The sequence below is a fragment of the Trichomycterus rosablanca genome, chromosome 2, assembly GCF_030014385.1.
Source record: "Trichomycterus rosablanca isolate fTriRos1 chromosome 2, fTriRos1.hap1, whole genome shotgun sequence".
Classification (NCBI taxonomy): Eukaryota; Metazoa; Chordata; class Actinopteri; order Siluriformes; family Trichomycteridae; genus Trichomycterus; species Trichomycterus rosablanca.
Window position 1 is genome coordinate 43,155,341 of NC_085989.1, and position 25,795 is coordinate 43,181,135.

Below are 25,795 nucleotides of genomic sequence, written 5' to 3' on the forward strand. Positions count from 1 at the left end.
GCACAACAAAGGAGCTGGTGAAAAAACATTCTGCCTAAACAAATAACACTTTAAGCTTTTTTGTCTTTATTGTATAAATTGGCCTTATTTATTTATTAGGATTTTAACACCATGTTCTACACACTTTGGTTACATTCACAACAGAACAGGTAATTACTGGTTACACAAGATGTAAGTTAATGTCAAGTTTAATGTCAAACACAGTCATGGATTTACGGGTGGGGTCCACCCTGAAAAAGGGACGTCATAGGCCTTTCAGGTGGCGTAGCAGTAAAATATGCTAGCACACCAGAGCTGGTATTTCGAATACATCGTATCAAATCTCAGCTCTGTCATCTGGCTGGGCTTGGTGGATACATGAACAACATTTAGCTGTTGTTCTTCTAGGGACAGGGCCGGATAGGGACCTCTTAACTGGTGCAATTACAACCCCTGCTGCACAGAGACAGGGAATAATGCATTGATCAGGGTGTGTTTCTCCATGCACAGGGCTGATCCGCATATGAACTTGCCTCGTGCAGGTGAAAAGATGCAGTCGGCTACTGCTCACGTGTCCGAGGGGGCGTGTGTCAGTTTGCTCTCCTCAATCGGGGTGGGGGTCAGCACCAGTAGATAGGAAGGATTTGGATGCGCTAAAAATGGGAGAAAATGCATAAAAAAAAAGGGACATCATGACACCTCTGGGGCATTTGCTCTCCAGGAGTGACTCCGATGTGAGGCCCAAAACACAGCAACACTTGGGTTGAGTTGGGTTGCCAAAAAAACAAAAGCAAGCAGAAGACCGGATCAGTACCAGTATCACATCTTCAGAGAAATGCCAAGAATGCCAACAAAAGAGTTGGTGAACATGAGAGAGAATTAACACTAACAAGGTGCAGGTAAATATTAATCAGGAGAAACAGACACATCAATCATCTGTGCCTCCATGCCCCCTCTGCCAGCCAAAATGGAAATGCAGAAGGACAAGACTCTTTATCTGACTCACTGCTGAATTCATTCAGCGGATGATCCATGCTAAGTGTTTATATTAATATTTAAAAGGAAGCCTTTATTGCCATGCATGCATATTTATTTATTAGGATTTATAATTCATGTTTTACACACTTTGGTTACATTCATGACAGGACAGGTGGTTACTGGTTACACAAGATTCATCAGTTCAGTTCATCAGTTTAATATCAAACACAGTCATGGACAATTTTGTATCACCAATTCACCTCACCTGCACGTCTTTGGACTGTGGGAGAACACCCACACAGACACAGGGAGAACCTGTATTTGACATTTTTAATTACACTGAAAGCATGTTGGGTCAAAGATGCTTCACATTATAATAAACATTTACTGATAACTATGCTGTGGTGTGCTGGGGAGGCAGCATTAACAGGAGGGATGCAACATGACTGAACAAACTGGTCAGTAGAGCCGGAAGGGTGGTCGCTATAGAGTTGGAATCACTAGCAACTGTGACAGAGAAAACGGCTCTGTGCAAAGTGCTTTCCATTATGGACAATCAAACCCACCCACTGCACTCAACTTTTCTGAAACAGAGAAGTGTGTTCAGTAACAGACTACTGTCACAAAACTGCACTACGGACAGGCTCCTATGTACCCAGAGACATTAGGCTCTTTAACTCTATGCAGGGGGTGGGGAGGAACTGAAGACTGAATTGTGGCACATGTACAGGGGTTGGACAAAATAACTGAAACACCTGTCATTTTAGTGTGGGAGGTTTCATGGCTAAATTGGACCAGTCTGGTGGCCAATCTTCATTAATTGCACATTGCACCAGTAAGAGCAGAGTGTGAAGGTTCAATTAGCAGGGTAAGAGCACAGTTTTGCTCAAATATTGCAATGCACACAACATTATGGGTGACATACCAGAGTTCAAAAGAGGACAAATTGTTGGTGCACGTCTTGCTGGCGCATCTGTGACCAAGACAGCAAGTCTTTGTGATGTATCAAGAGCCACGGTATCCAGGGTAATGTCAGCATACCACCAAGAAGGACAAACCACATCCAACAGGATTAACTGTGGACGCAAGAGGAAGCTGTCTGAAAGGGATGTTCGGGTGCTAACCCGGATTGTATCCAAAAAACATAAATCCACGGCTGCCCAAATCACGGTAGAATTAAATGTGCACCTCAACTCTCCTGTTTCCACCAGAACTGTCCGTCGGGAGCTCCACAGGGTCAATATACACGGCCGGGCTGCTATAGCCAAACCTTTGGTCACTCGTGCCAATGCCAAACGTCGGTTTCAATGGTGCAAGGAGCGCAAATCTTGGGCTGTGGACAATGTGAAACATGTATTGTTCTCTGATGAGTCCACCTTTACTGTTTTCCCCACATCCGGGAGCGTTACGGTGTGGAGAAGCCCCAAAGAAGCGTACTACCCAGACTGTTGCATGCCCAGAGTGAAGCATGGGGGTGGATCAGTGATGGTTTGGGCTGCCATATCATGGCATTCCCTTGGCCCAATACTTGTGCTAGATGGGCGCGTCACTGCCAAGGACTACCGAACCATTCTGGAGGACCATGTGCATCCAATGGCGGTGCCGTGTATCAGGATGACAATGCACCAATACACACAGCAAGACTGGTGAAAGATTGGTTTGATGAACATGAAAGTGAAGTTGAACATCTCCCATGGCCTGCACAGTCACCAGATCTAAATATTATTGAGCCACTTTGGGGTGTTTTGGAGAAGCGAGTCAGGAAATGTTTTCCTCCACCAGCATCACGTAGTGACCTGGCCACTATCCTGCAAGAAGAATGGCTTAAAATCCCTCTGACCACTGTGCAGGACTTGTATATGTCATTTCCAAGACGAATTGACGCTGTATTGGCCGCAAAAGGAGGCCCTACACCATACTAATAAATTATTGTGGTCTAAAACCAGGTGTTTCAGTTATTTTGTCCAACCCCTGTATATATCTGTGTATGTGGGTGGGCACATTTGTGTGTACACATGCGTGCACATGCACAGACAGGCACATATGCACCTTTTTGTACATCCATCTGCACATTTTTTTTTAGATCTGCACTGTAGTTCACTTTATAATTTATACTTTACAGTTCTCTACTTACAATCTATACCAGCCTTACGATGTATACCAAAATTACACCTCCATATGTACCCTCAGGCCCTTGGTTTGTGTTGGTGTGATTATACAGATACTTGTTTGTATAATGTATAATGTTTGTATAATGTGAATCTGTCTGTCTGTCTGTCTGTCTATATATCTATCTATCATCTGTCTAACTATTTGATTAGCAAATTTGCACATGGTACTGTTTTATTTGCACAGCTTATAAGTGCACACATAATGAATCTAACAGCACCTTTTAGGCTTATCACATTAGTTTTTTGTTCTGTGTTAGATGTTTTTATATTCTTATCATTTTTTTATGTTAATAATTTATTTTTTAATATTTTTCTATCTAATTTTTGCATTACATTCCTGTACTACACTGACATGTCGTTATGTAATGCTTGTGATCATTGTTAATTGCTGCTGTAACACTGTAATTTCCCTTCTGGGATCAATAAAGCAATCAATCAATTAATCAATCAATAACACTTTTGATTATATCCTCAAGTTTGATGCTTTTTTAGAAGAAATATTTTTAATAGCTATTTGAAAAAAACAATAAAAAGGAGGAAACTTTTAAAGCTATGAAAGAGAAGTAATTCATTATAGGATACATTTCCCACGAAACAAGCAAAACAGCAAGGTGGAAGAGGTTGGTTGCTATGGTTACCTGTCGACAGGAGACGAGAACCCGCTGGCGCCGCTGGAGTGGGCTCGCTCTGAATTATGGGATACGGCGATGCTCTGCAGGAGGCGATAGAGAGTGTGCAAGTGAATGACACAGAAGTATGGACATTGCTGTTCTTTGTCACATATAATAGCAATAGCAAGTCACATATAATAGCAAGTTTGTGAACCTTCACTTTAGAATGACATGTACTTCATCATAAATCACAAAAACATCCTGCCTAAACAAATAACACTTTAAGCTTTGTACATTTTATGGCTTTGTTGTACAGATTTGCCTTATTTATTATTTATTAGGATTTTAACATTATGTTTTACACACTTTTTGGTTACATTAATGAAAGGTTACTGGTCACACAAGATTCATCAGTTCAAATTTGTAATATAAAACACAGTCATGGACAATCTCCAATTCACCTCACTTGCACGTCTTTGTACTGTGGGAGGAAACCAGAGCTCCCAGAGGTGGGACTTAACCCAGCAACCTTCTGATCGCTAGTCCAGTACCCTAAACACTGACCTAGTGCTGCTCTAGTTTGTATTTAGTGAAGGGTCAGAGTTTGAGTAACTTTGTTCAGTCTGGATTCTCACTCACTCACTCACTGTCTTATGTCATTAGGGTGCTGGAGCCTATCTCAGCTTTTCAATGGGCACAAGGCACACAGTACCACCCTGGACGGGGTGCCAGTCCATCGCAAGGTAGACACACCCACACACTCATTAACCTATAGGGCAATTAAGTGTCTCCAATTAATCTGGCTGCATGTTTTTGGACTGTGGGAGGAAACCAGAGCTCCCAGAGGAAACCCACGCAGACACGGGGAGAATATGCAAACTCCACACAGAAAGGACCCGGACCACCCCGCCTGGGGATCAAACCCAGGACCTTCTTGCTGTGAGGCGACCTTCTTGCTGTGGTGCTACCCACTGAGCCACCGTGTCACCCTCAGTCTGAATTATGAATGATTATTCATTGTGTTCATTAAAGACATGAACAGTACTGTTAGTGTTATAGGAAATATTCATTCATTTATTCAATGCCATCCTGGTCAGGGTTGTGGTGTGTGCAATTCACTGGGCAGGGTAGGAAACACTGTGGACAGGTAGCCATTCACACACAGTCACATCTAGGGCAATCTCCAATTAACCTGACTGCATGTCTTTGGACTGTGGGAGAAAAACCCACACAGACACGGGGAAAACATGCAAACTCCACATAGAAAGGACCTGGACCACACCACCTGGGAATCAAACCCAGGAACTTTCTGCTGTGAGGCCACCATGCCACCCAATTTGCATCCTGTAGCAGCCGGCTCCTGTTAATATTTTGGCCATATTCATCTCACGTAGCACACGCACTACTGCTACATTTACAGCACACATACAATAATCATCCCTTTGTGCAATCCTACTGGTTTAAAGTGCACAATTGCATTTCAACAGCCTGCCACCCTGCAAATCAGTTCCAGCTGTACCAGACCTGCAGATCCTGCTGGCGTTATGTGCTAATGCAGGGCTTTAACTGGAGCAGATGAATTTAGAAGTTACATTTACATGTAACTTTAACATTACATTATAATAATAATAATAATAATAATACATTTTATTTATATAGCGCTTTTCAAGATACTCAAAGACGCTTTACATAAGACAAATAATCAAAACAAATACGTACATACACCATACAAATCATAGTACAAAATCAAAATAGTACATCAACATCAAGAATAATTAAGATAAAAACAAAGAGAGCAGCATAAGACAGTTCATTAAAAATTAGCTAAATTATGAGAGAGAACAACAAATATAGAACAATTTCTTAAAATTCACAGTGCCTTACATTTGTGACTGAATACAAGGCACACAATTGTGGGATAAGGGCCTTGCTAAGGGGCCCAAGAGTAGTAACTTGGCAGATGTGGGACTTGAACCAGCAAGCCTCTGATCACTAGTCCAGTACCTTAAACACTGACCTAGTACTGCTTCAGTTAGTATTTAGTACAGTAAACCAGAGTTTCAGTAACTATGTTCAGTCTGAAATATGAATGATTATTCATGTGTTCATTGAAGACATAAACAATACTGTTAGTGTTTATTGGAAATTTATGTCTGTTTTACCATCATACCATCCTGGTTAGGATCACGAGGTAGGAAACACCGTGGACAGGCAGCCAGTCACACACAGTCACATCCAGGGCAATTTTAGTATCTCCAATTAACTTGACTGCATGTATTTGGACAGTGGGAGAAAAACCCACACAGACATAGGAAGAACATCAGAAGGGACCCAGACCGCTCTACCTGGGAATCAACCCAGGACCTTCTTGCTGTGAGACAACAGTGCTACCCACCGACCCACTAAGCTGCCCTATAGGAAATTTTAAATTTGATATTATATTATATTATATTATATTAAATTATAGAAGCAATTTAGTAGAAAATAGAGATACAAATGTGTAAAATGACAAGGAAAACTTGTGCATGAGGTGAACATAATTTCGTGTAACATAATACTGTGAAAGTTATGTATTCATATAATAGGACAATTAATAAAATTAATAAACGTTATGTATGACCATATATAAGTATGTTAACTGTAAATAACATGATTTCTTACAGAAAATAAAATTTGTTTTAGCTTGTTTTGTTTGCTTTTAAATAAAAGTGACCAGGTCTCATCCTGTAGCCTTTTCACAGTCATTATGTTGAGGCTGATAGCAAGACCTTGTGAACTTCACCATGATAGGAGGGACAAACCCAAAAACTTAAAACACTTGTTTATTAATAATCCTCAGGATTCCTTAAACAGCTTAAAAACAATTGACAGATATGTCCATATAAAGGTCTTTATTAATAATGATAGGACACCAGCCCCACCCTGTACTCACCGATGGAAAGCGGAGTGCTGGGATTGGTGTACCCGGCACGGACGGGGCTTCGGTGTACGGGGCTTCAACTGCTGCCGTTTCAATTTGCACTGCTTCATTAGGGGTTGCCAGCACAGTGGGGGTGGGGTTCGTCACAGGAGGCGGGGCTTCGAGGGGCTCCTGCAAGCCAGAGGGGCTGAGGTAGCCGTCAGTCTCACAGTCGGCTGCCATGCCAAACAGGATCCGGCAAATACATGAAAAAAGAAGCATTTTATTAGTGTGTGTTAGGACTTCTTTTTACCCTAACATAAGTAAATACCAGACATCATGACAGGCCAATTACACTATATGGCCAAAAGTATGTGGACACCCCTCCTAATGACTGAATTTAGTCATTTCTGCCACATCCACTGCTAACAGGTGTATACAAATTATATTTTACATTTAGCAGACGCTTTTATCCAATGCGACTTACAGTACTGTGACAGTATATCATCTAAGCAATTAAGGGCCTTGCTCAAGGACCCAACAGTGGCAACCTGGCAGCGGTGGGGCTTGAACCAGTGACCTTTTGATTACTAGTCCTCTACCTTAACCCTTAGGCTACGGCTTGCCCTACACAGTATTCTTGGAACTGCATTTGCTAAAACTGGGTTGAGTCCTTATCTTATATCAGGTTCCAACATGCACGGGCGAGTTGATAGCTGTGATATCAGGCTCAGGGTGCTCAAGTCCCTGCCCTCGTCTCTAATTCATCAGACGTTTCCTTACATGTTAATGTTTAGACTGTTCTATACTTAAATCATAATAATAATAATAATACAGGCGAAACAACATGAAAAATGATTCTATACGTTCTATCCGAAAACCTAGTGATCTCTCTACATAGACGTCAGTGGCAGTTTAACTGTTTCTGGTACAGGAGAGAGATGTTAGCTGACATGCTAGCGGGTTGTGCCGCCTCAGTCCATCAGTTTGAATAACTTGAGGCTAACTGTGTTAGCTTAGTAAGCAAAAACTGTGATGATTTAATCACCGTAAAGTAGTGCGTCTAAATAATCTGCCTTATAAGTTCGATGTCTTATTAGAATCCTCTTTACTAAGGCAGCTGCTCAGGTAGGCAGTAGGCAGCAAGGCAGCACTGTGTGTTTTAAGCAAGACACAAAAGACTCTTAGACATCAGGAAGAATATCAGGAAGTATTAAGAGTATCACATGGTTGTAGTGTTGTTTATCTGAATACTTGCAATAAGAATTACTGATACTTGGGTTTTTTCTACTGAATGTAGAAGCTAGTTAGCTAACATAGCTTTGTTGAGACCTGGTCAACAAAGATAAAGATACACATTTACTTTTTAATGGCAACTTTTACTGCAAAATAACGTTAAATAAATTAGCCAAGTTTACATTTTCTGACTTTGACTGTCAATACAAATGTGCTGTTGTGTTGATTTTCAAACTTTTGCGTCAATACACAGTTGACCAAAATATCAAAAGCGTTTACTGGGGCGCTCAGGTGGGGTGCTAGCACACCAGAGCTGACATTTCAGACTTGTGAGTTCGAATCTCAGCTCTGCACCTACAAGGACAATGATTGGCTCGTCGGTTGGATGGGATTGACGGGAATTACAACCTCAGTTTGCTAATCGTTGGCACTTGTAACCAGTAACCAGCAATACAAATGACTGAATGGACACAAATTCTCACAGACATACTTCAAAAGTCTTGTTAGAAGATTTCTCAGAGAAGTGGCTGTTGTTATAGCTAAAAAGATCAGCTAGAGGTCACTCTATATTAATAATATTAGTTTTTGAAATAAGATGTCCAGCAAGCTCATGGTCAGGTGTCAGAATGCTTTTGGCCATAAAGTGTATAAAGGCCATAAAGTGTATCCTTCTTTTTTGTGTTGATGATAAATAATCTTATTATTACAAAACATCTGATCAATGGTAGTTGCACAGAGACGTGGGATAATGTAAATCAGTGCGTGAATAGTGCGTAAACTCTCCATACACAAGACTGAGCCCCATATGAACTCAGCTCGTGCAGGTGAAAAGATGCAGTGTGTTAGTCAGGGCTCTCATCAGTCAGGAGTGGAGGTCAGTAGTAGTAAAGAGGAAGCGAAATGCAATCGGGTAATTGGATATGACTAGATTACGAGGAAAATTGGGGAACAAGGGAACTATTACTAAATGCAGTGTATTTAATACAACATTACCAAACACAGCTTAAATTATTTAATAAAATCTAAGCAAGAGTCAGTGATTCTGAGTCAGCGATTGCGAGTCAGTGATTCTGAGTCAGTGATTTTAAGCCAGTCATATGTTTGAATGAGATGAATTAGACTGTGTAATTGTTATTTGTGGGTTTGTTGGTAGTTTTATGTTTGTTTTTTCTTCAAGCATGACTATAAATTACTTCATAAAATCTAGCAAGATTCTGAGTCAGTGATTCTGAGTCAGTGTTTCTAAGTCAGTGATTTTGAGTCAGCTATACGTTTCAATGAGATGAATTAGACTTTGTAATTGTTATTTGTGGGTTTGTTGGTAGTTTTATGTTTGGTTTTTCCTCAAGCATGACTATAAATTATTTCATAAAATCTAGCAAGATTCTGAGTCAGTTATTCTGAGTCAGTGATTCTGAGTCAGTCGTACGTTTGAATGAGATGAATAAGACTGTGTAATTATTTGTGGGTTTGTTGGGAGTTTTTTTTTTTCCTCAAGCATGACTATAAATTATTTCGTTAAATCTAACAAGATTCTGAGTCATTGATTCTAAGTCAGTGATTCTGAGTCAGTCATACGTTTGAATGAGATCAATTAGACTGTAATTATTTGTGGATTTGTTGGGAGTTTTATGTTTGTTTTTCCTCAAGCATGACTATAAATTATTTCATTAATTCTAGCAAGATTCTGAGTCAGTGATTCTGAGTCAGTGATTCTAAGTCAGTGATTTTAAGTCAGCTATACGTTTGAATGAGATGAATTAGACTGTGTAATTGTTATTTGTGGGTTTGTTGGGTTTTTTGTTTGTTTTTTTCCTTAAGCATGACTATAAATTATTTCATAAAATCTAGCAAGATTCTGAGTCAGTCATATGTTTAAATTAGATTAATTAGACTGTAGAATTGTTATTTGTGGTTTTGCTGGGAGTTTTTTGTTTCTTTTTCCACAAAGACCAACCACATGACTCATTGATTGCTTAATTTATTGATTAGTTTAGTTGATTGATTAGTTCTCTGATTACATTAACCTAAAGCAAACAACACTACTGTCAGTTACGTGTGGTACCAGCACACACTCCACACACTTACACGTAGCAGATGAGTAGCAGGCGTGGTGGATATTGTAGTGTGCCCGGTGATCCGTCTCGAGCTCCTCCGGCTCTGTGGTGAAACTGGCGTTGATTCCAGAGTCCATCGAGCTGCTGGCTGTGGAGGCTAGCGGTGCAGACACGGTGACGGTGGGGTGCGTCTGAGCAGGGCTGAACACGCCGCTCTCCACCGATGCTTGAGCCTGGAGAGTCGGGAGGTTGGAAGCAGAAGGTTCTCCATCGGGAACCGATTCTGGTTCTTCTTCGATGACCTCCTCCTGACGCCTCCTATGTGCTTCCTCGGCTAGCCGGCGGAGTTTTTCGCGCTGCCGTTTGATGGCACTGACTCGATCGCGGATGGCCTTGGCTACCAGCTTGTAATCAGCTTCGCAGACAAAACCTAGCACCACCTAAGAGAACGTTGCTTTGTTAGTATTACAATTCGAGGAGAGCGAATGAGCTGCTCTAAATTAACACTAGGTGTGAGCTGGTGGGTGTGTGGTGTCCTCACTGTCACCCTTACAATATAAAAAAGTCTGTATTTGTGCCAAATAATTACACACTTACTTCTGGTAAATTTACTGCACCTCTGGTTTGATCAAATAATGGTTAAAACTTATAGTGGTTATACACTATATAGACCAAAGTATTGGGACACCCCTTCTAATTTCTTTTAATTCATGTGTTTCAGCCACAACAAATGCTAACAGGTTTAAAAAAATACTTATATAATGGAAATGATATGCTTTAAAATGTGCAGCAACAGTTTAGGGAAGGCCCTTTCCTGTTCCAGCATGACTGTACCCGTGTACAAAGTAAGATCTATAAAGCCATTAAGAAAAAAAATGTTTCCCCTTTTCTCCCGACTATTGGCGTATCCAATTACCCGATTGCATTATGCTTCCTCTCTACTGATGCCGATCCCCGCCCTGACTGAGGAGAGCAGAGACTGACACACGCCCCCTCTGACACATGTGCAGTAGCCGACTGCATCTTTTTACCTGCATGAGACGAGTTCATTTGCGGATCAGCTTTGTGTTTGTAGAGCCACACCCTGAACAATGCATTATTCCTCGACCATGTGCAGGCGCCATCAATCAGCCAGCAGAGGTTGTCATTGCATTAGGTATGAGGTTCCTATCCAGCTCCCATCCTGTATGAACAACAAGCCAATCGTTGTTCATGTAGACGCCCAGAGCTGAGTTTCAAACCGACAAGTTTGAAATGTCAGCTCTGGTGCGCTAGCATGTTTTACCGCTGCGCCACCTGAGTGCCAAAAAAGCTTGGTTTAAAGAAACTCCAGTGTCCTGCATGAAGCTCAGCTCCACTGATCAGCTTGGGAATGAACTGGAACATCAACTGAAGCTTTCTTGAGCAACATCATTGCCCAGTCATAAAAATGACTAAATGGGCACAAATTCTCACAGACAGACTTCAAAGGACTTGTGAGAAGCCTTCTCAGAAGAGAGGCTTGTTTTAGGTTAAAAGGTCACCCAGAGGTCACTCTGTTTTAATACCATTAGTTTTTAAAATGGAACGTCCAACAAGCTTATGGTCAGGTGTCCGAATACTTTTGGCCATACAGTGTATCTTTCTTTTTTGTGTTGACATGAATAATCGCCCATCACCATCTCCTGTGCCACCTCCTCAGGAACGTCCTTGTACAGCTCGAACAGGAACTCGATGGCATTGTTGTCCTTGTATTTGCCGTGCAGTTTCTTGGTGTCGTCCATCCTCAACCAGAGCTTGAGTCCAGACTTTACCATGTCGTCCTCCTCAGCCAGCTCCACGTGCACACCGTTGTTCTCCTGGAAGAAGGGGTGCTCTAACAGGTCCTGTATGGTGTACCTGACCAAAGAAAACGTGGAAGAAGTCATACAGTTTTGTCGTTTTACCTGATGCAGTTTCACCTCATAAATATTCAAAGTTGGGCATCTTTTAGCTCAGTACGATTAGCCATATGATTAGTGTTTTAGTACGAGGTGGATTCAGGCTTCGAATCTCCAGCAGTGCTATCATCCGGTTGGACGCCTGCATACAGACGTGATCTAAAAGTGGGGGGTTGCCAAGGCTCTGCGATTTAGGGTGAAACCATACCAACTACGACCCTGACCGGCATTTTTGCATAACAGAGTTTCAAATTTAATGTCTTGATGCAGTGGCGGACTGTGATGAGTGACAACAGTTTTCCAAAGTACTCCTATAACCCATATGGTTATATTTATCACAGAAACATGACTGTTTCTGATACAGTGCTACCTAATGGTGTGAAGGTTATGTATATTTAAAATAGGCTTTGGGGCTTGCCCTACATGAACTGAGATTTCTCTTGACTCTCTGAATCTTTTTACAATATTTTATATGTACAGTAGATGGTGAAATACCTAAAACAAGTGACTGATTTCTCTTTGGTGGATCCTCCTTTTATACCCAATCATGATTCTTTCACCTGTTACTTATTCACCTGTCCTAACTTTGTGAGTATTTTGTAGGCATTAAATTCATTAAAATATTTAAGTTTAATGAAGGTTGAAGGGAATTCACAAAATACTGATTCTTGTTGTGCCCAATATTTTTTAGAAACAAGGTTTGTATTGTTTCAGTTTCTGTGACTAATGCATGTGCAATCACTGATTATTTGGTCTCTTTAAAACTCATATTGCTTCAAAAATCTAACATATAAAAGTGCTCATTTTAAACAATATTATAGGGAGGTTATAGCCTAGTGGTTAAGGAACTGGACTAGTAATCGAAAGGTCACTGGTTCAAGCCCCACTACTGCCAGGCTGCCACTGTTGGGACCTTAAGCAAAGCCCTTAACCCTCAATTGCTAAGATAATATACACTGACCAAGCATAACATTATGTCCACTGACAGGTGAAGTGAATAACACTGATTATCTCTTCATCATGGCACCTGTTAGTGGGTGGGATATATTAGGCAGCAAGTGAAAATTTTACCCTCAAATTGATGTGTTAGAAGCAGGAAAAATGGGCAAGAGTAAGGATTTGAGAGAGTTTGATAAGGGACAAATTGTGATGGCTAGACGACTGGGTCAGAGCATCTCCAAAACTGCAGCTCTGCAGTGGTCAGTATCTATCAAAAGTGGTCCAAGAAAGGAACAGTGGTAAACCGGTGACAGGGTCATGGGCGGCCAAGGCTCACTGATGCATGTGGGGAGCGAAGGCTGGCCAGTGTGGTCCGATCCAACAGACGAGCTACTGTAGCTCAAACTGCTGAGATGTCAGAATACACAGTGCATCACAGTTTGCAGGGCTGTTTTGGCAGCAAGAGGGGGACCAACACAATATTAGGAAGGTGGTCATAATGTTATGCTTGATCGGTGTACTGTCACAGTACTGTAAGTCACTTTGGATAAAATCGTCTGCTAAATGCCGAAAATGTAAATGTAAATGTAAACAATGTACTAAACTGACCTGTACTGCTGTGTTTATCATTATGATAAAGTCAATTCAATGTCAAGTTAAACCTGATTTGACATTCCTGTTATTTTTTTCCCTCAGCCTGTAACTTAATAATTAACGAAATCAAGCATACTTGCTTTTACTTGTTACTCATAATTCTTATGACAGCAGATTGCATTAGGCTTGATAAATTAACCTGTTCAGGCTAATTCACATGGATTTGTAACCTGGCAACCTGGTGTGTTTTACACGGCTATATTTATATCCATCTGCGTCACCGGTTCAGTGCCGCTGAGGAACAGGAATAGCAGCTTCACTCTTCTTTATTACCTCTTCAGCTTATTGTTTGAATAGCAAAAAAACACCGACATGAGCTTTGTTATCACAAGCAGGAAAATCCATTTTATCTGCTTTTAAATACTCCAGAGACTTTGATAAGTTCATAGCATATGAGCTAACACATACACAAACACATTAGTGAATTCAGGTTAATTATTATCCAGTCAACGTGCACACGCTTACAGGTGTTTAAGTGATTTTTTTTTTTTTGCCCTGGTGTCGGTTGTACCTTTCATGCTTGTTCATGCGTATGCAGCCTTCTATGATCTCCTTCAGCTCGGGAACTTTCACTTTGAAAAAACTGTCTGGCTTCATGCCCTGTGAAAAAGCCAGAGAGACAAAAATAAAGTAAGTTGGTGATCAGAGGTCAAATGGCAGGACTTAAAAATAAAAAATGCTGACAAATAAAATAAAAACAAATGTCTTTACAGACAAAAAACATTTGTAAGGTGTTTGAAACACTGATTCAGATTTATCCGCTGCCCATTCATGCTACAAATCTTTGGTTTTACCACACGGATTCAGATCGTGAGACTGGGAAGGCAAATGAATTAGACAAAATTTCAGTGGTTTTTCCCCCCAATTTTTATCCCCCAGTCTAGTTGTGTCCAATTACCCTGATTGCGTCCTCTATACTGATTCGACCCTTCACCGCTGACTGAGGACGCCTCTCAACTGACATACGCCCCCTCCGGTACGCACAGTCAGTACAGATGCATTTTTCACCCACACGAGTCGAGTTCATATACTTGACAGGCACTGTGCATGAAGGGCCACACCCCCATCAGCATTATTCCTCAGCCCTGTGCAGGCGCCATCAGTCAGCCGGCAGGGGCCGCAGTCGCACCAGTTATGAGGACCTATGAGCCGACTTTCTTACCCCTAAGAACAACAGCCAACTGTTGTTCATACTGCCGCCCAGCCTAGTCGGAAAGGCGGAGCTGAGGTTCAATACGATGCTTTAGAAACCCCAACTCTGGTGAGTTAGCGTACTTTACCGCTGTGCCACCTGAGCGGCACTAAATTTCAGTGTTAAGGAAACAGGTTTGGGCGGCACGGTGGCTCGGTGGGTAGCACTGTCCGGAGTCTAAATCTACTCTCTGTAAAACTGATATTTTACTTAATTCACATTTTACATTTTTAACTACAGTTTTACCTCGAGGTGGTTCTGATGGAAACCTGTTTACCCACCCGAGGTTAAAGAATGAAGTCGAGACTGCCGTGCCAACATTGCTGCTCCTGCCAGATGTGTGTGTATGATATTGTGTGTGTATGATATTGTGTAAATCCTATTTATTCAAATTATTCTCCAGGCCACCCAAGAAGGATGGTCCCTGCTGAGTCTGGTTCCTGAGTCTCAAGGTTTCTTCCTGTAATTTTAAGGGAGTTTTTCCTTGCCACTGTCGCCCTCGGCTTGCTCATCAGGGGTTTTGGTCTGTTGGTCCTGGATTCTGTAAAGTTGCTTTGAGACAATGTCTATTGTAAAAAGCGCTATATAAATAAAGTTCCCAGCAAGAAGGTCCTGGATTCGATCCCCAGGAGGGGCGGTCCGGGTCCTTTCTGTGCGGAGTTTGCATGTTCTCCCCGTGTCTGCGTGGGTTTCCTTCGGGAGCTCCGGTTTCCTCCACAGTCCAAAAACATGCAGTCAGCTTAATTGGAGACACTGAATTGCCCCATAGGTGAATGTATGTGTATGTGTGTCTGCCCTGCGATAGACTGGCGCCCTGTCCAGGGTGTTACTGTGTGCCTTGCGCCCATTGTAAAGCTGGGATAGGCTCCAGCAACCCTAATTGGATAAGCGGATAAGAAAGTGAGTGAGTGAGTGAGTGTGTGAATCAGGTTTAAGATGTCAGACCAGAATTGGTTGAAAGTTTTACAAACTCAACTACCTGAGTCAAGTTTCTAGCTGCTTTACACTTCAACATCTTGGGCATTTTTACTAAGCAATTGCTAACTGAATCGCTGTAGTCTTGCTAGGACTGCCTCATTGTGCAGATTTACCAGTAAATGTGAGGCAAATGAAAGCTGCTTAACAGTCCATGGTTGCTGTTGTCTTCATGATAAACCATACTGTTTCAATAGAAAAAAGATCTGCACTGCAGGGGCCCAACACCACATGGATTCAGATCATGTGACTGAGGAAGCAAATGAATTAGACTAAATTTCAGTGTCAATGGAACCAGTTTAAGATGACTTGTGCTTTGTGCTTCACATCCATATGCATGAAGTAACCAACAATAGTTAAGAATTTATCAGATTATTGATTTATATTACGCGCCCAAATTCGTACCAGGAAAACATCTCCTACACCATAACACCACTATTAGCAGCCTTAACTTCTAGATGCCTTAATGCCTGATAGATCAAATCTCCCACAGTATTACAGTATGTCTTCTCTAATGCAATGATATTTGTACAGATGTTACATTTCTAACACATTTAATCTATTCTGCAACATTCTGTATACAGAAACAACGTTATATACAATATTCTATCCAGATACACATAGGTATAGATATTCTTATACAACGATCAGCCATAACATTAAAACAACTTCCTTGTTTCTACACTCACTGTTTATTTTATCAGCTCCACTTACCATATAGAAGCACTTTGTAGTTCTACAATTACTGACTGTAATCTGTTTCTCTACATGCTTGTTAGCCCCCTTTCACCCTGTTCTTCAATGGTCAGGACGTAGCAGCACTGATGGAGTTTTTAAACACCTCACTGTCACTGCTGGACTGAGAATAGTCCACCAACCAAAAACATCCAGCCAACAGCACCCCGTGGGCAGCGTCCTGTGACCACTGTTGAAGGTCTAGAAGATGACCAACTCAAACAGCAGCAATAGATGAGCGATCGTCTCTGACTTTACATCTACAAGGTGGACCAACTAGGTAGGAGTGTCTACTAGAGTGGACAGTGAGTGGACACGGTATTTAAAAACTCCAGCAGCGCTGCTGTGTCTGATTCACTCATACCAGCATAACACACACTAACACACCAGAGAATGATCCACCACTTAAATAATACCTACTCTGTAGTGGTCCTGACTATTGAAGAACAGGGTGAAAGCAGGCTAAATAAGTCAGATGAGAAACAGATGGACTACAGTCAGTAATTGTAGAACTACAAGGTGCTCCTATATGGTAAGTGGAGCTGATAAAATGGACAGTGGGTGTAGAAACAAGGAGGTGGTCATAATGGTATGCCTGATCAATGTATATGCAGTACATCTTTATATATATATAGCATCCACATACATCTATGTTTAGCTGTATTTTCACTGTATTCTCACTGTTTCACTTTTAAACTTGTGTTACAGCTCGAGGTGCTGAGAAATTGTGACAATCATCTTTTCTGAGAGAGTCTAAAACACTTATTAAAAAAACTTAACATGGTTTAATTTATTAAAAGAACGACACAGGAACACTAAACTTCTCTTAATTATTATTGGTCATAAGTTCTCTCCAAAAATGAAATTCCTCGCTCGTTGTTTGAATACAATAAGTCATGTTAAACGTTGTTCGTATGGCCTAAATCGATTTTACTGCATCATAACAAACAGTTCGTCTCATTGGAGGAGCTTTGAAAAGGTCAGCGGCAAACTGGGTCAAAGTTCATTCATTTGAGCGCCACAGCAAGCGCAAACATCATGAGCCCAACACGGCAAAAGTGCCACACTCCATAGGAAACAATGGCACAGCAGCGCAAAAGCGGTTCTACTGCTTTTCATGTGATCGCACCCTAAGGCAGTCAGGAGTTGGTTACTGGGTATTTCCTATATGATTGTTGCTTTAACTGACTGAAACGACCGTATCACTGTGAGCTCCTTTGTGGTTGCTTTTATATTAAACCCACAGCTTTCACCAGTAATGTGTTCAAAAACAAAGACATGTTTTCAATTTTTTTACAAGCTGCTCACTGATAGAATTAAGGTCAAGAAAGCAGTATGACAACTTATCTTACTGTAACTATGTGCTGTGTTTTTAAACATAGGAATAATGATAAGACTTGTTTTTATCATGAAACCTTCTTCAACAGACACAAATAACTTTCTAACAGTACAAGGTTTTCCCACACTGCTGTCAATATGAAGTCTGTGAGACTGACTTTGGTGAATAGCAATAGTTTTTACAGATTTGCCGACAGACAGGATGCAAATAAACTGAACATTGGGTCAACAGCATGGATTTGTGATAAATTCATAGCCAACACCTCAAATGAGAGCTCTGTGGCATTACAATAATAAAGTTAATGTCAATGTCTGCTTCTAGCTAAAAGCTAAACTCCATAATGCCATGTAGCCTAAGATGATTCTTAATTTACAGTCTTTGGACTATAGTCCGAGTCAAGTCACGAGTCAATATAATACACACAAAACATATATTGGAAATGTAGCATAGAAATAAACAAATAATATGTACGTTCAGATAAAAAACAACAGATTAGCGACTGTATTTTGCCGTTTTACTTAGTGCCTTTACTTTCCTAGTCATTGTGCAAATGAATGTAATTTCTGTAACAAGAAGGTACCAGTTAAAAGCTTAAACTGATACGTTTTGTGAAGTCTGTGAGACTGACTTTGGTGGGTAGCAATAGTTTTTACAGATTTGCTGACAGACAGGATGCAAATAAACTGAACATCCTGGGTCAACAGCATGGATTTGTGATAAATTTATAGCCAACACCTCGAATGAGAGCTCTGTGGCATTACAGTAATAAAAACAGCTGTACCGTTTAAGTTAATGTCAAAAAGCTAAACTCAGTCCATAATGCCATGTAGCCTAAGATGATTCTTAATTTACAGTGCTTTCAAACAAGCTCTATTAAAGCAATAAGCCACGAGAAGCCGTGCATTACTGTGATTTTAGCACAGGGATGACGTTTTTGCCGCGAAGCGGAGTGCCTAAAACTTCTTTCCCCGTGCTAAAATCATAACAGTAATGCACGGTCTCGAGTGGCTTATTGCTTTTATAAAACGGCGGTCAACAAAAAATATAATAAATACAACAATGTTTAATTCATAAATGTATTTACCGTGTATAAACTTACAATAAAGCATTCTTCCGCGACGCTAAATAGTTCGATTAACAGTGTTGCTAGGCAACATGAGGGCGAAAATAACATTAACTTTTTCGATTCAGTGGCGTATTAATATGGAATGATGTGAGGTGGTTCTAGGTGTGCGTTTATCGGGGATTTTACAAGGGCTTCGAACGCGGCTCAGCCAATCAGATTTTTTTATCTGACTAAAGAACCTATACTAATGCTAAAAGTATGTTGACATCATTCCTAATTCCTAACACACACACACATATCTAAGGGCAATTTTGCATCTCCAATTAACCTGACTGTATGTCTTTGGACTGTGGGAAGAAATCTGCGCTCCTGGAGGAAAGCCACACAGACACAGGGAGAACATGCCCGGACCCGGAGTTCTCCACCTGTGAAACAAATTAGGACCTTCTTGCTGTGAGGCAACAGTGCTACCCACCGAGCCACTGTGCTGCCATTGCAGCAGTTTGATGAAGACACTTTTTCTTGTTCCAGCAAGACATAGTTTAACGGGCTTGGTGTGAAAGAACTGTAGTGGCCTGCACCAGAGCCCTGAACTCCACACTGGACACGTCCAACATCAGTGCCTGAATTCACAAACAGTCTTTTAACTAAATGTAAACTAAATCATGCAGACACATCTTATAGAAAGCAGGCTCATAAGAGTGTAGGCTGTTATGGTAGCAAAATAACCATTTCCACCTGAATGCGCATTAATTTGAACTACAATTTCCAACAAGCAGGCATAGACATATTGTGGCATCAGTGAGAGTGAAGGAAACATTTCTGCTCTTTAAACTGTAGGAGGCAACGCTATTTATTTAATCGCTTCTGAACAGGTACACACAATCACAAAGGAGAGGTTAAAACTGAAATACACAGACAACTCCTACCATGCTTTAACATTCTAATAGCACAGTGGGGTCTCTAAACGTAACACAATTAACCTGAACAGTAACTTTATAATTTCTCATGAACAAGGACATAAAACACATCAGCAGTCACATCATAACATAGTAACTGTGTGCTTTTGGTTACATTCATGGCAGGATCATCAGGGGGGGGGGGTTAACGTTAATATTCATGCCTGAGAGGTGTTTTGTAAAATTTTTTATGCATTGTTTTCTGTTGTCTGCTTTCAGATGTTTGTGATTAGTCTATTACTATAAAACTTTTTTTATAGTGTTTAGGGTTGAAAGCTTCTATTATATTACTTGGGATTCCTAATTGATTCTTTATTGTACTGTATTTGTGGCATTAAATGATGATGTGTTTTATTGTTATAATGGTGTGTCATAATTTACATGTTGGTGGGGGTCCCCCTCTCAATAGGTGTGTCCAATGCGGCATCTAGTCCATATAGATTGTTCCATTCTGTTGGTTAGCATAGATTTGTGGTGTGTGCTGATATTGGGGTATATTTCATGAAGTTTATTATTGTGTTCTGATTCAAGTTGCCATTTGTTTCTGATGTATTTCATGGACTGTGGTTTGGAACTATGTGCTTGTAACCAAAACATTATCTTAACCACAAAACCCACTTTTAATCTTTTGAAAATGCCACATGTGCGGTTAGACAAAAGAACAGAGGAAACTTTTCACACAAAAACAAAACCAACAACCACTGTTGTCACTGTTGTTCTCTGAACAGTTCTGTGCTTGCTTTAAATCCTGTCTCAATCATTTACAAGGATTAAAATTAAAAATTGAATCTACTGAAGGCAGAAAGCATCTTATAGGATGTGTGTATGTTTCTAGATTAAAGAAACGTCTTTACATCCAGTTACTTCACACACATACATACTCATCATTTATTTTATTTATTTTGCAATCCATACTTCAGCTGTACTGGTTCACAAAATACGAGTCAGAGTCAAGTCACAAGTCTTTGGACTAGAGTCACGAGTCGATATAATCTACACAAAACATATTGGAAATGTAGTGTAGAAACAAATAATATGTAAGTTCAGATAAAAAACAACAACAGATTAGTAACTGTATTTTGCCGTTTTACTTAGTGCCTTTACTTTCCTAGTCATTGTGCAAATGATTGTAATTTCTGTAACAAGAAGGTACCAGTTAAAAGCTTAAACTGATACGTTTTGTTTTCATTGCAATACAAAAGCGCACGATAAATCACGGCACAGCGGCCAAAATCCAAAACACAGCAAAAAAAAAATCATAACCACTGCTTACCTTAGCTTATGTTCTTCCAGATGCTATTACATTTATAACCGTGTGTTGTCCCATTAGGAATATAATCCATTATTTTGTAAATGTTTGCATATAATTAAAAACCTTAAAACTATTCCCGGTTGTGAAGTAAAACATGAACTCGTTAGAAAGCCAATCAAGCGTTTCATTGACAATCATCTGTGTGATGCAAACTGAATAAATGCAAATAACAGCATTTCTTACCAAAATGGTCTTTTAACCATTAGCACCAATTCTGTAGGAGTGTTCCCTTCCCCACAGTTTTTCCTGTGAAGTGCACTACGTAGGGTATTCCACCATTTTAAGTGAGATTCCAATCCAAAGGTAACGAAAATGTTTAAATGAAGTGAACTTTAAACTGTGTAGGGAGTAGGGAGCGACGCTTTATCACTACACCGGAAGCTGGCTGTAACATTTACCCATTGCGTGCATTGCAGGTTAAGACGGCTGGAGCGTTATTATAAGACGGCTGGAGCAGAATATTTATAATAATAATAATAATTAGAAACATATATAATTGTAACACGTAACTAATGTTAACACATGCTGACACTAGGGACTCTTGTTGTTTATGAATCATTTTTTTGCGAGTCATGAGTCATTTGAAACGAATTCAAGTCGAGTCTGAAGTCGCTGTGTGTGCGACTTACGTGCGACTCGAGTCCCCATCTCTGACTGCTTCATCCTTTGTATTTATCTTTTTTGGAGTGTCACACTGAATTCCATTGTATGCAAGTATAATGACAATAAAAGCTTCTTTTTCTTCTTCTTATACACAGTAGATGTATCACTATCCCTCCTGCTGGACATGGAACAGAATATTTCTGCAGGTACGAAAGGCACTAGAATGTTCTGCGCTTCTGAGAAGTGTTAAGTGAACAGTGTTTATGTAACCAGAACACCACTATAAATTCCTCCGTCAGATATCACTCGTGTTAAACACAATGGCTGAGTAAAAAAACAGAAACAAAACAGGGAAATGTAAAAACGCTGGTTTGAACGATATGGAGAATTTTATCGTATTTCAGGGATTTGGGGTTTTTTCTAAGATTGTGTTGAAACTGCAGTTCAGAGAAAGCTTCTTTGTTGGACGCTAATGACATCATCAGCCCATCATCTCTAATGGGAACAAACAGAGCCGGCCAGATTCAGCCATCTCTCTCGCTTTTATTTTTTTCTCTTTCTGTGTCTCTCACCCACTCAGTCCATATTAAAGCTAATTACTTGATGTTGGTTCATCTGGCAAAGGTTCAGCACAGCACTAAAGGCAAAGCGCCTCTCCATTCTCTCAGTGACGATGGCAAATAAGTGGCATTTGTTTTTTTTCCATGGTTTATTCAATCTTTGCAGTCCGAGCAGACACAGTGTTTTTCAATGTGTTCTTCAATTCTTACTTAACATTATCTTCCATAATCAGGTTTAGTGTCTATACAGAAAAACTAAAGTGTAGAGTATGGTCTATATATATATATATAGACTACAGATTTGCATCCAAGGACAGCACGCCGCTGTCCACACCTTCTTTACACGTGTACAGCCCTCCTCTTCTCTCTTCTGCCAATCAGGGTCCTTACACAGTGTATGAACTCTCACCCACCCACATATAGTCCGGTCCCACCCTGCAGATACAGTGGCCAATTAGTATCTGCTGGAGGCACTGCCAATTGTGCCCGCCAGATGGCGTCCAGCCGACCAGAGGCAACACAGAGCCTCGAACTCGGGAGTTCAGAATCTCGGTGCTGGAGCGTTAGTGGAATATCCCGCTGCGCCACCTAGGCGCCCTGAGAACGCATACTTAAAACGGGGCACTGAAGAGACCTGAGACCAGAACAACACACACTAACGCACCACCACCATGTCAGTGTCACTGCAGTGCTAAGAATGATCCACCACCCAAATAATACCTACTCTGTAGTGGTCCTGTGAGAGTCCTGTCCATTGAAGAACAGCATGAAAGCGAGCTAACAAAGCATGCAGAGAAACAGATGGACTACAGTCAGTAATTGTAGAACTACAAAGTGCTTCTATATGGTAAGTGGAGCTGATAAAATGAACAGTGAGTGTAGAAACAAGGAGGTGGTGTTAATGTTATGGCTGATCAGTGTATATATCTATTTTATTTCCTAAGAAGAGCACACTGAATATTGTTGTACTTGTACAATGACAATAAAGGCATTTGTATTCATATCTGCCTTGTCTCTTTAAAGCAGGTGAGTTGAAACCTTGTTGATCTTCCAAATGCTTCTTTTTGTCCAGTCACAGCCATTATTAAAGTCTTTAATTTAGAAAGATTAGTAAAACAAGGACATTGAGCTAAATGAACCATAGCACATGAATTAAAAAATGAGAAAAGCAAGTGAACAAGAAAAGTGACCAAGCATGGTCTAGCATGTGACTTTTATAAATATGTAAGCAGGGCCAGGGCCAGTGATAGCTCAGTGGTTAAGGTACTGGACTAGTAAACAGAAGGTTGCCGGTTCAAGCCCCGCCACCACCAAGTTGCCACTGTTGGGTCCCTGAGCAAGGCCCTTAACCCTCAATTGCTCATTGTGTAAGTCGCTTTGGATAAAAGTGTCTGCTAAATGCTGAAAATGTAAATGTAACCCACATGTTCATCATCAACATTCCATCATCAAACGGAAATAGTTTTTATCTGGCTAACATTATTGTTCTTTATTTGTTAAATTGACCCATGTGCTGCATCAACCAAACAAAAAGGTTTGTTCTGCTTATGTACCATGAACAGTACAGTGTACAGTCCAATTCAGTGCAGCAGGATATTATTATAGCCAACTCTGAGCTACAAACACATGGGCAAACACACACACACAAATGCATTTAAACACTGCTAACCAAAGCACCACAATACCCAGGCACCATGTTAAAAAATGCTGGTTATTCCGGTCATCAGCAAGCATTTGTTGTATTTTTATGGATGTCTTTGCTACTGACCAGGATTTGTATTGTTTCGAACATAAAACCAGCACTGACCAGTTTAAACCAGCAAAAAATTTGTATTTTACAGCAGAGACCATTTTAGACCAGTAACCAACTGGTCTGTGCTGGTTTTTCAGCAGTATGTGGTTTTGAGTGGCTATATTGGCTACAATGTAGCAACATTTTGGCAGGTCTTACATAATACTTTGCCCAAAAATACACACATTTCTATATTTATATAACACTGTACCTACAAAACAGGACGTCAATTATAGTGAGAAAAGTAAACTGCAAAGTCAAATTACACAACCTGTTAATGTGGTAACACTATATATATATATATATATATATATATACTGTATATATATATATCGTTATATATATTTCGTTCACAAGATGCAGGGTTACTTATAGTTCCTAGAATTAAAAAGATCACGGCTGGTGGAAGAGCGTTTTCTTACAAAGCTCCACAACTTTGGAATAATCTTCCTGCCTCTATTCGGGATTCGGACACAGTCTCAATGTTTAAGTCTAGACTGAAAACATATTTATTTTCTCAGGCTTTTGATTAGTATAGACAAAGGTGCAGAGCTTGGGGGTTCTTGGTCATAGAAACTTGTGGTGATCAGGGATGTTGGGTTGCTGTCGTCCTGCCTCTCTTGTCCGATCACTCAGGTTTGATGACGGTGGGGAGATGGGCGCTGATGTCCTGTGAAAGCCTTCATGACCTTGTTACCTGGTTGCTCTCCCTTTTAGTTATGCTGTAATAATTAGGGCTGCCGGAGTCTAAAACTCTCTGTAAAACTGTTTGTCAACTAGCATTGTACATTATTAACTACATTCTCTGTTGTTTTACCCCGAGGGCATTCTGATGGAAACCTGTTTACCCGCCGAGGTTAAGGATTAAAGTCGAGACTGCCGTGACAACGATGCTGCTCCTGTCAGATGTGACGGGTCTGGAGTAATTGCAACGACAAGAAATCACTACTGACTTTATTGAAGACTAGAGCGGATAACAACTCTATTATTATTTAATTGTTTATTTATCTATTTATTACCAGTTATGACTTTTAGATCATTTAATTCTGTGTTTGTATGATTTGTGTAAATCGTGTATTTATTTAAAGTATCCTCCAGGCCACCCAAGAAGGATGGGCCCTGCTGAGTCTGGTTCCTCTCAAGGTTTCTTCCTGTAATTTTCAGGGAGTTTTTCCTTGCCACAGTCGCCCTCGGCTTGCTCAACAGGGGTTTTTGTATCTGTTGGTCCTGGATTTTGTAAAGTTGCTTTGAGACAATGTATATTGTAAAAAGCGCTATATAAATAAAGTTGACTTGACTTGACTTGACATATACTGTATATATAAGTGTGCAAAAAACCCAACATGACCAGGCCTTTTTAGATGGAATTAATCAAATCACCTGTAAAATTTCTCATATTCCAGCAGCTGTCAATAAAATATCATAATGCCCATCCAAATAAGTTTTTGCATTGGTATTCTGTCATCCTAGCAATCAATTCTGTGGTTCAAAGCCATTAAGTTACAAAAGCATGTCTTCCTATAGACTGTTTTTAGGCAACATTTCTATATGCATGTTCATTATAGCATGCTGTTACAGTGGCAAAATGCAACTCTACTTCAATAAACTCAATTTTAAAGCCATTAGTTTTATAGAAATAAAAAGTCAAAGTTAATGTGATGCAGTCTAACCGTCTGCAAATATAGATTTTTTCACAACTTTGCTGTGCTTTTTCCTTTAATTTGTCACCCATATGTTTGTTTATAAGTATGATAATGTGTAATATATAGCAGTGGTTCTTGGTGGAAAGGGGGGGTACAAAAGAGGGCCTCAGAGAGCC

The 25,795-nt window shown here is 40.4% G+C and overlaps 1 protein-coding gene across 1 annotated transcript in view; it reads right to left on the minus strand.

Annotated features, from left to right (window-relative positions):
• wnk4b (WNK lysine deficient protein kinase 4b) overlaps positions 1 to 25,795 on the minus strand; it is a 112,743-nt gene that overhangs the window by 23,960 nt on the left and 62,988 nt on the right. Inside the window, exons 5-9 of the mRNA XM_063016047.1 lie at positions 13,955 to 14,043; positions 11,590 to 11,809; positions 9,963 to 10,371; positions 6,672 to 6,874; positions 3,767 to 3,840 (exon numbers count right to left, since the gene is read on the minus strand). Of these exons, the coding sequence (XP_062872117.1) occupies positions 3,767 to 3,840; positions 6,672 to 6,874; positions 9,963 to 10,371; positions 11,590 to 11,809; positions 13,955 to 14,043 (995 nt within the window). The remainder of the gene's footprint in view (positions 1 to 3,766; positions 3,841 to 6,671; positions 6,875 to 9,962; positions 10,372 to 11,589; positions 11,810 to 13,954; positions 14,044 to 25,795) is intronic.